At 44.8% G+C, this 11,726-nt stretch overlaps 1 protein-coding gene across 1 annotated transcript in view; it reads left to right on the forward strand.

Annotated features, from left to right (window-relative positions):
* Positions 1–10,854, forward strand: part of LOC109285271 (uncharacterized) — a 62,217-nt gene extending 51,363 nt beyond the window's left edge. Inside the window, exon 6 of the mRNA XM_019495907.2 lies at positions 9,280–10,854. Within this exon, the coding sequence (XP_019351452.1) occupies positions 9,280–9,324 (45 nt within the window). The 3' untranslated portion in view covers positions 9,325–10,854. The remainder of the gene's footprint in view (positions 1–9,279) is intronic.
* The last annotated feature ends 872 nt before the right edge of the window (positions 10,855–11,726 follow it).

Below are 11,726 nucleotides of genomic sequence, written 5' to 3' on the forward strand. Positions count from 1 at the left end.
TGCGAGATTCATTTGAACTGGGGATGGTGCTTGAATTCTGTGGTTTTTATTTCCACCCCTCCCTCCCTGAAGGGCTGGGTTGTAGGAGGTGACTGGGGGACATCCCCAACTTGAAATTTCCCCAAGTGGACAGAGAATAAGATCTAGGGTGTGTTCTGTGACTGAATGAGGCCAGGCTTGCCCAGACTGTAAAGCCAGATGGTTGAAGTATGTTCAGTGGCCACAGGAGGCCAAGTTTACCTGAACTTTAAGGGAGAAAGTTGCAGGGGAAAAACAGGACTCTAGGCTCCTAGTATCTTATGTAGCTGATTGTGGGTGCTGGATCCTGAAGTCATGGGGCATGACCAGAGCTGAGACAGGAGCTTGCAGTGCTGAACAGTGGGTCCTGAGCTATGAGGCTCAGCGAGAGTAAAATTGGGATGAGGCTGAGGGGCAGCCTAAGACCAGACAGAGCCTGCCTCTTCAAAGGTGTGCCTCACTTTCTGTGCAGCCTTCCCCACTAATGTTAACATCAAAGATGTGGTGGTTGACACTACTTAAAATGCGAGAAATGGGAAGATGAAGGCACTAGTAGGCCTCTAGAGGTGAGCGCCCCATAGCAGCACTCATAAGTGGCCTGCAATGACTTCATATCAACATGTTGCAGTAGTGTAACTAGCGGGATGGGTGAGTGGGGCACCATCCCTCAGTGTTGATTTAGAGCATCAGAATAGTGGCCTCCAAGGAGTAGGCACCATGGCAGAAGTAGCAGTGCCACACCTCTGCTTTAGTAAAAGCAGCTTGGTGCAGGGACATCACAGAGGTTACATCAGTGGCAGCAGCAGCAATAACTGAGGGCAGCCAGACTATGTCACTGCAGTAGCAGCGGAGGACTTTTGAGTCCCTGGGGCAGGCAGAGGCATAGCAATGCAGGTCTGTCCTCAGGGTAGTGCTGGCTCCTACTTGGGGTAGTGGCTGCTTTTAAACCCTTCCATTAAGGTGGCACTTGGAAATGCTGCCCCAGTTGCCCCCCCTTTCAATTATGCTATTGGAAACAAGTAAGACTAGTACTCTCTGGTCTTTTGCACTGCTCCCTGGCTCCCCTCTTCCCTCACCCTCTTTCTTTCTAGCAGGGTTTTTCTCAGGGTGCAAAACTTGCTAGTTGTGCCTCTTGGCACATGGTGTATATCATAAGGATTTAGCACAGTGGACCCTTACAGTACTCCTTAGCCAAGCAAATGCAAAATAATTTAATAATTTTTTTTTTGCTTGGGGAAAAGTGACAGGATCTTACCCTAAATGAACTGCCAGTGAACAGTTTTGTGGTATGCTGAAATTACCAGTATCTAGCATGGATTTGGTTTTCTTTTCTTTCCTTTTTAATTTCAGACCAAATTTCCTAATGGTTCATGAACCTCAATGGATGTTTCTCTGCCTTTATCTAGAAAACCCGTTAGAAAAGAAACTATATTGTCTTACTAACCTTGTCCTGAATTCTGAGGTAATAAGAAAGAAAGGATATTAAACTATAGGATTAGTAAAAGGTCTATGGTGAGAAATCTTGTATGTTCTACATACTAGAAACAAATTCATAGCATATAATAAAGCAGGTTGTTGCTTATGAAAGCTAGTTCTTCCATGAACCCATTACGGTGCCACCCGGCCCTACCTCCTGTTTTTAAAGTTCCACTACCATGAGATCTACCTCTAGAACTTCTGTAGTTCACAAAGGTAAATGCTTTCACAACTACTACAACTTTCTAAACACTGATGTTGAATGAATGAACAGAAAGAAAGCTACAGGATATTTTCTGAGAGATGATATTGCTTCTTCAGCTATCTCTATCCAAATCAAACTAATATGGATTCAGAATGTTTTAGTGGATTAGTCTTAAGATGCAAACTTCCAAGAAAATGTATGTGGTTGGCTTGCTGCCATTTCCTTTGAGCAGACCCTGCATGATTCAGTCCCATACAATCAGCAGTGTTTTTACAGCCTTAGCATTCAGGTACATGCCATGCCTACATTCATCATTACAATACAGATTAACTTGTCCAGCAGCATGGCACTTGACATTTCCGGTTACCACAAGTTGGCACACCAGGTCATAATAGCTCAGAAGATAATTCATATATCCACTGTGAATGTGCTTGGAAAAGGAAATGTGGACTGGATTTTTCCTGAAGCATTACAGTCAATATGATTTTTTCTCTAAAAATAAAATGGCAGCTCAGAAGAAAATTGCCATCTCTTGGATTTAGTTTCACCTACTTCACACTGTGCGAGAAAGTGGCAGCTAAAATAAGAAAATATCTAATGGTGAAGCATCAGAAAAAAAATAAAATGTGTAAGCAAAATAGCCCACTTCAAAACACATTCTAAGCTCAGTACCATTCTGAAATATTTAAGGTGTGATTATCATTTTCTCTAAAATAAATGAATTGTATTTATGTTGTCTATAGGACTCTGTCACATTTAATTTTTCACTGCTTTGTTAACAGGAATCGCACAGCATACCTGCTAATCAAATACTGATCAGATTATTCCTTTTGCTTACATTATCATAAATACTGCCAATACTACGTGGACAGCTTTAAAAGGACACAGTTTTGCAAAGTTTGCCAAGACCTTTCCAAACAGAAGAATGATCTGCATCTATAAAATAAAATAACTGATCAGGAAACCTGCTTTCTCAGCTGGTTGAAATAATAATTGATGCAGCCTTTTGATTATGTCTGTAGAGCTGAGAGAGAGAGAGAAACTATACCAAACATCAAGCACTAATTGCAGTAGAAGACAAGCACCTGAATTTCTGCCACAAAAGGAGAATACTATTGCCAATAGCATTGCAGATGGCCATTCAGAATTTCAGCTGTCGGCCCTGCAGCATATAATCACAGGGTATATTTAAGTTCTTCAGCAATTGCAACTCTACTAAAAATGTAGTATTCTGACATCCATCAAACTGAAGGAATGACAAGTAAAAAATACATATGAATATAAATTGCATTCTTCCTGAGGGTGCTTTTTATGTTCAAAATGACTGAACTCACTGTTGAATGAGCGTTTTTTCCCCATCTTGTGCAATCCTAGAGCTCACTTGGTAACAATAACAGACCATAATTGTTTTATAAGCTATTATGAACATTTTACCTCATAACAACTACCTGCATGATATGCAGAATGGAACTGTTCATCCAGACAGTCTTCTAAAATTGGACCTGTTGAAAACATGAACATGTGTCATCTAGCCAGTGGCATACATGGGGTTCATACACTGTCCTAGTTCTAGGAGTGATTGTGCCTTTGGATAGCGTACTCTGTTCCCCTCAGAGTGCAAAGCAGTTCCAGGTGGGGCATGAGGGATAGTGAAACAACAACTTAACTTCCATCCTGTGGTGATTTGCGGCCCAGAAGGCAGGAAGGCCTGCTTCTTTCATCTTCAGATGTAACCAGGTGAAAGAATTTATCTAATTACTCTCTTCTATGGATCTGTGCAATGGCCAGAGATGGTCTTGGGCACAGAAAATAAAAGGTACTATGCAGAAATGCTAATGGGATTATACCAGTGAGCCAGGACCCTTCTCTAGAGCTAGGGACAGATATTCAAAAAGCCCGAGCCTGAATTGATTCAATCTTTGCAGGTTAGTCTAACCTGTCTAGGTTGAACTGGTTTGCAAGTGTACAGACATTTCCTCTGGACTGAAGAAATGCAGACACGTGCCTGCAGTGGCTCAGGCTACAAAACAGTGGGTACTACAGCAGCCCTCCCTTTCCTTCCAGAGTGCTGAGCTGATGAGGAGGTGTGGCCAGGCCCCAGCAGGATGCTCTGATTAGGGAGGGATTTAAACCCTCAGCCTGCCTGCTCAGTCCCAGGCTTTTCTCCACCTGCTGCTCAAGGGGCTGGAGTGTTGCCAGGCTCCAGTACCCAGCTAGCACTCTGAGGCAAAGGGGGTGTGTGTGTGTGCAGTGCATGCATCTGTTGATGATACTAAACTTTTCAGTCTCCCTCTCTCTGCTTCTTCATACTGTCTGGAGCAAATCTGACAGATGAGGGAGCCAGCAGGGAGCTGATAACACAGCGTTTATTAGTCCACCAAGAAAACAAGACCCTCTCTCATTAGTTCAAGCTCTTCTTAAACAGATTTTTCTTAGCAAGGAAAGGAGAGACATTACTAGCTGTCCTGTTGATTAGCTCAAAAAGTCCTAATTGGACACTGTCCTGTCTGCCTTCATCCTATCCCAGTGAAATTGGAGATGTATACACTGCTCATTGTTAGCGACTAGGATCCATGGGGCTGGGGTCTGTGCTGTGGGAGATGAAAGGGAGGCAAGGATCCCTGCTTGAGTAATGAGTGGCGAGGGGGGCCAGGGCAGGGGTAAGCAAGGCAGACTCTGCTGTGCCTGCAGTCTCCACCGGAGCTCAGGGTAGGGAGCAGAGGGGTGGGGCTAGCCCTCTTCTTTGGAGCAGACAGTACAGCCCAGGGCTACAAAGCATGTAGGATGCTGGGAGACTGGTTGAACTTAAACCAGGAAGGGGTCTGGGACAGACATTGCATAAATAGGTTTGACCCAAATCAGTTAAGTCCGATACTACATTCAACCAGGTTTATCTTAAATTAGTTCCAGCCATTTTATAAGTGGTTTATGTGCACAGAACTTATGTTCTGTTATAGGTTTAAACCAGTTTTTGATCATTTAAACTGGTTTATATGTAATGTTTGTCCCTAGCCTAGTTGACTAGAGAGGGGGCTAATCCTCTTGCTACACTCGTTTGTTGTGGGCTCCTAAATGAAGTTCTTTATCAAGAGCTATGTAGTTGAGGGTTAGATCAATGAAGGACACAGCATTGCTCCATGTCATCGTGTCTAACTTTTAGAACCCTAGGCCTCTGTGTGGAATTCACAACACTGTTAGCTCCACACATTCCATATACAATGCATTACGTGTTTAGAAACGCACTACAAGCAGCCTAGCCAGTAGGAAATCTTTTAAAAAGAGAGTTTATGGTACCCACATTTTTATAGTAGTTTAGAGCTGTGGTTCTCAACCTTTTTAGACTAAAGGCACTCCTTGATTAAAGTCAAGGCACACTACTTTAGACTCAAACCATCCCCTTGAAAACGTCAGCTCTTTGTTTTCATTTGATTTTTGACAAGAGAAAAATAATAAAGCAACTTCTATTGCAAAGAACTCAGATCACAACCAGTCAGAATGTTTTTAACACTATGGATTCTTATTTGAAATCTCTGTATTTGTCTTGTGAATCATATTTGCATACCTAACGGTATTAACACTGCATAGCACCCTGCAGCACTCCTGAGTGGATCTCCATACACCACAAGGTGCCATGACACCCTGGTTGAGAACAACTGAACTAGAGGTCAGGGGAAGTGGTAGGCCTGGGTATAGTTCCTTTTTTATGTAGTTCAAATGGACATCACCCTCCCCCCACCAAATAGTGCCCTAAACACAGGCCCACTGGTGAGACTGGGGAGAGAGAATTCTTTACTCCTATTGAAGTGTAACGGGGTCCGATTCCCGGGGTGGATGTGATGCCCCCGGAAGCTCCTCATGTCCTATCAACCTGGCTCTCTTTGGGCAAACTCCCCTTCTCCTCACTTGCCATGCCTTGATGAAATGATCTTTTCAGAAAAAGGAAGCTGCCCCAGGGCTTCCCAAGTCAGATCTCCTCATGAGCACCAGTCACTGCTCATCACCTTCAGGACTAATTACATGGGCTCCATCCTCCCTGCTCATGCCGTGCAGATGTCACACATATTAATCATATCCCAACCACTCCTATGGGCTATGAGCTCCTGGCTCTGTCCATCCTTATATCAATCCCACTATGGGCTATGGGCACTCTGGACCCCTTGGTCTGTGGCCCTCATGGTCTTCGAACCTTTTCCTTAGACCCCGGCCCTACTTCTAGGCCAGTTGATGCCCATGGTCTTTCCACTCCTACCAGCCTTAGGCTGTAGCCCTTCTTGGCCTTCAGCCCTTCTTCAGACCTGGCCCCACTCCTTGGTCAGTGACATGGGTTTCCTGGCCCCACCTGCTCCCCAGGCCCTCTGGCCCTCTATTCCCATTGACTTCCCTAGATACAAGATCAGGTGCTTAATTTTCTTAGTCCATATTACAGTCAAATGCCAACCAAATGTCATGCCTGCTTCAATAACTAACACAACAGAAAAGGAATTCTTTTCTCTATTTAATCTAGGAAGCAGGGCTAATCCATTTAATTTAAAACATCTTTGACTTCTTACCCATTATAAAACCTTAAAACTGTTTTTTTGTCATTCTGCCTGATTCAAACACTTCCTCCCTGCTTGAAACTACTGGCCCTACTTATCAACCATCTATTAGGATGTGGAATGAAATACAGTCAAGGCAAAGTGTTTCTAGATGATCTGTTGTTGTAACTTTTATGAGAAATTATTTTATATTCACATATACTGAAGTGGTGACTTGATGGCATACAGTTTAACATCTTTAAATGTGGTAGTGTAAATGCAAAGCCATCAATGTGAACCTCAAAGTTTACTTTGTCTAATGGCAGTGGCACTTAAAAGGACCAACTATATTTAAGGTGAGGCACTGCACAACTATAGTGAGAAACAACACCTGTTGCAAAAAGCTAAGATAGAAGGGCTTGAGGCCAGTGACAGCTACTCTCAAATTGGACAAGATCACTTCCTTAACTCAAAGGATCCACTGATTCACTAGCAGGATAAGGCAATATGTGCTAGGAGGGCTTGTATACAGCCATTAGAGGACTTTAAAGGCACCTTATTGACAAACTCTGAGGGAAGAAAGGAAACAATAGGAGTTTCCATACCATCCCATGCCCTTGGGGCACATGGGAAGAGGCTTACCTAAGGAAGTATACCAAAGTTAGTCCCTGAGCTGAAATTCTGTAGTTCATGATTAGAAATAGTTCATGCTTTATCTCGGTCTGGTAGCTTCTGATCTCAAAAGGGCCAGTTTCATATTTATACTTTCTCCTGGGAGAAAAGGGGAAAAAATGGTCTCCAAGCTTTCCACTCTGAAACACCAAATAATTAGCTGCTACAAATCATTGGCAAAACTTAGCTAGTGAGGATATGCCTCTGACTGGCTCAGCTATTTTCTCACTGTGGATGTGGAGTGTATAGTGCTGGAGAGACCTTTGACACATCTCAATGAGCTTAAAAAAGGCATATGCAACATTGCATAAAGTTTCTTGAAAACTCTAGCCAACAAATACACACGAGTCTTAACCTTTGGATTGCTAAGCTAAACAGAAAATAAATACACATTTTATTGCAGCTCTGGATCAAAGATGATGCTATTGTGACAGCTACATAGTAAACTAGTGCAGGCAGAATGAAATGCTTAATTCCAAATAAGGACTCATTATAATGCTATTTATAACTCTTTATAAACTTTGCTATATACTGTGTGACACAGATGTTAGCTGTATGAAGTGTAGTTGATTTTCTTGAAGTACAGTAATTCAAGTACTGCAACAATGAGTATATTTTAAAAACCTAGATTTTGCTGTAACAGGACAAACGGAAACTCTCGCTACCTGAGAACACACCTCTCCTTGATGACACAGGCTGGAACCTAACTAAGCAAGGCCATGCCAAAAAAAGTAGTAGAAAAACAAGGTAATAAAACTGAAATTAGTTTGGGGAGGAAAGTGTGTCTGGCTATTACAAAAGTATTTACAAAAAGTGGAGTAAAATTAAAGAAATAGAAGGATTTTAGTTCTAGTAGTCAATTGCCCATCAAGAATGATAGGGGGGCAGGGACAGAGGCCCCTGTCCATCCCCCGTCCCCCCTGCACTTTGGGTCTGGCCCTGATCACTCATCCCCCCATGAGTCCAGGCCTATTTCCCCCTCCCCACCCTTTTGGTCCAAGCCCATTCCCTCCCCTCCCCACCACTTCTGGTCTGGCACTGCTCTCCCCCACCCCCACGCTTCAGGTCCACCTGGCTCACATCCACTTGTCTCCCCTCCCCACTCCTCTCCCTCCCAGCTTTGGGCAAGGCCTGGTGGCGGCGGTGGCGGGGTGCTATCACTGTGTCCCTCCTGGCCCTCCTGCTCCCCTCCCTTCCTCCCCCTCCCTTCCAGCTTTTGTTGGGGCCTGGTGGTGACGGAGCAGTGGTGGTGCACTCCCCACCATCATGGCAGATGGGGACAGAGTCCCATATCTGGCTCCGCTCCTGTCCCCACTTCTTGTCCATTTGGAGGAGGGGGCAAATGGGTCCTCGCCCCTGCTGCTTCGGGACTGGACCTGTTTCCCACCCCTCTCCCCTTTGGGGCTGTTGCTGGGGCATGGCAACGGTGGCGGGGTGCCGCCACCATGCCTCCCCCGCCCTTCCCCTCCTTGCTGGCATTTTCCGGGGCCCGGTGGCTCTGTGTCCCCCAGCATCTGGCCCTGCCCCCACTTCTCATCCAGTCAGGGGAGGGGGGGAACAAGCCCACACCCCCCCTCCTCCCACTCTGTCCCCTGTGTCCCCGCCGTCATGGTGGTGCTTCTGTCTGAACACTCTTAGAGCACTCTGGCTGTTTCAGTCAGCCAATCAGAGTGCGAATAAAGAGTTACAGACAGATAAACTAAGGCTTTTATAATATTAGAATTTTGCTGGAATGGAAAGACTTAATCTATTTTGTTTGCAACTTTACAAGAATAGAAAGCTGTTTAAGCCAAGTGGAATAGCAGAATTTACCCTAGTTATGGGCTCCATAAGGAAGGGAAATGACTTAAAGCTAGGTTCAGACTACATATATACGTAAGGAAGGAAGTTGAGGGACAATAAGAATTCCATTCCCACCTCTATGATATGTATTCAAGTTAACTCACAGTACCTCAGCATCCCAGGATGCTTTGCACCTCCCCTGCAGCCCCCTTGCAGCCATGCTGGCCTAACCTTGGCCCAAGCTGTCAGCTCCAGTTGAGTGGGGGGGCATGCTCTAGCACCTCCCTGATTCTGGCCTCGGCCACTGCAGGCATGTGGCTGCATTTCCAGAATCAAAACTGAATGCCTGTTCACTTACTTATCAGTTCAATCTACACAGTTTACATTAACATCTGAAGACTGTATTGATTCAGGCTTGGGCTTGAATTGATTCAACTGTCTGTGCTCAGCTCTTATGACTACATGGACAAGCTGCACCCTGTGCTACACATAATGGAAAGAGAAGAGCACTGTCATGCAGGAAATTATCTAACAGGCCAGAAAGCTAAACAAACAGCAAGCAACCCTCAGTCTCACAGCCATTTCACTGACCTTCTGCTGTTTTTACAGATGGCCTCAGCATCCCCTCCTGTGTCAACTTGTGGTGTAGACTAAAGGGAAAGGAAGTCAACCAGGGTCTCCTTTTGGATTTCTTCACAGTCTTCCAACACAGGGTGGGGTTTGCCCCCATTTGAACTGGCTGCAGTGCTGGTCACCCTGTGGCACCTCACATGGATATTGACTGAAGAGCCAGCATTTATTGAATGCATTATGAAGAACAGATGGAGGCCAAACTCGTTGGCTGAGGTCTTGGGGCATCCTTTGCACATGGGAGAGAACCACAGGCATCGGGTGAGTTAGGATTGATCAAGCATAAAGTACCTAGTATTATGAATAAAATGTACAGCTTGAGAGTTGGAGGGGTCTTTTAATAATGGGGAGAGGTTATATTACATCAAAGATCAAAAAATAAAACAAACAAAAGTCAGGGGAAAAAAAGTTTCTGGTTATTAGAAGATCAAGGAGTGCTGTCAGAATGGTGCCAGTTCAAATACTTCTTAAGGACATTTGTCTGAAGACAATTCAAAGGAAACTGCTAGAAGAAACAGACCTAAGTGCTAACAATGCAAAAAACACTAGAGAGAGAGCCTGTAGCCCCTGGACTGAACATTAAGTACATTTGCTAAACTGCTGTTGTTCTGGGGTACAATCCTTTCCCATAGGAATGGCAATTATAAGGTTGGTGAATTACTACAGTCCCACAGGATTTAACTAGTGCATATAGTTGGAGCTGGCCTCTGTACAGTGCAGAATTTCACAACTGAAAGACAAAGCATTCTAATAGCATTTACCAATTAAATGGGATATTGGGTGTGCCCAATGAGATTGGATTCCTTGTACAGTACTTTTTCTCCCCATTTAGTTCATCAGGGAAATCAAATACAAGGATAAAATATCCATAACATTCTTTTTTTTAAAGAGCCAAGAGGAACAACTGAACAACATAGATCACTGATTAAAGAGGAGGAATTAGCTCTAGCCTCCTGAATAGTCCATTCATAGCACAAAACCAACATCAGGAAAGAACACCCAACAATTATAACTGAGCAAGAAGCGGAAGCTTACAATTAGCTACAGTGAACCACATGTTATAACAGCAAACCCAGTCATGCTTCCAGTGGTTGCTTCTCTTTTGCTATGTACTTTAAACTTGTTTGCAATCAGATATTCCAAGATGCTGAACAACCTTTGCTCCTGTTCATTTTGGATGATCAGGAATGTAAGAACTGACAATGAAAATCTAATACATTGCCTATAGCCTGACTTGTTTCCCCTCTACAGTGAAGCAGATTCTTGATGAACAAGAGAGTGTGGACTGGTCTTGAGGCCTCTTGGAGTTTCTATCTGGTGTTGGAATAATACAATGATTAATATGTAGCTTCTTTGCAACAGTTTAGAATTAGTGAGAATTTTGATCACGCCTCATTAACAATTGAAACATCAGGTCCTGCCTTTGATCAGCCCATGATGCCAGCCAGTTTCAGTCACCCTACTATTAAATTTTCAAACAAGCACTTTTATTTTTTCTCTCATGCTGACCTTCATGTTTGGGAGTAACTTTCCATAAATAAAATCAGAATAAGATTTTACTCTCTTGCAAAACTTTGCTTGAAACTCTCTTTTTTTTATGATACCTACAAAAAACTTAACAGGTAGTCTAATGTATCAAGACCAATAACTATATGATGCCCAGTACTGTCTTATTGTTTCTTTGTCCTGCCTCAGGATCCAGTTGTTGACTCTCCTTTTATACTAAGTGGGTGCATCTACACGAGATTCTTATGTGCTTCTTATGGCTCTTCAGACCCTGCAGCTGCATGTGGGGGGAGAAGCTGAAGTTGGCAGCTGGGATGCAGCCTCAGGGATGCTGGGGCCCTGTGGATACACCAGTTTTACAGGAAGTGGACCCAGGACCACACCATCCTCCTGAACCAGCTGATGACAGCTGGAGGACTGTCTGGTGGATTCATTGGCCTGGTGGGCAGAGAGTGTGGCCCATCAGGACAGGTGGGAGGCAGAGGACATGGCTGTCTGAGCAGACTGGGAGTTCTGGGTGCAGATCCTGGCCCTGAAGTGTAAGCAGGTGGAGGCTCTGCATACTGTGGTCCTGGACAGGGCAATTCAGGCCACACATGATAACTGCTAGGTGCTGGACACTGTCCTGGCTCTGGCGATCACCTTCATGCTGCCTACTGCCTGGCCCTTGACCCCAGTTCTGACTCCCCCCTGGCAGTTTCCCCCTGCCCAGCATCAGCCCCACCAAGGGCCTGGGTGGAGGTCCAGTGCTCCACCATCCAGAAGCCCCTGCCTCCAAGCTCCCCTCCTATGCCCTCCTATGCCCAGGCCAGCCACTTGCCCCAGCTCCATGAGGGTGCGGAGCCAGAGCTGCCTGCAGCGGGGCCAGGACCACACACCAGCCCTGCTGGTCCTGGACACTGGCTGGCAGAGGGGGAGCT

The sequence above is a fragment of the Alligator mississippiensis genome, chromosome 3 (assembly GCF_030867095.1).
Source record: "Alligator mississippiensis isolate rAllMis1 chromosome 3, rAllMis1, whole genome shotgun sequence".
NCBI lineage: Eukaryota > Metazoa > Chordata > Crocodylia > Alligatoridae > Alligator > Alligator mississippiensis.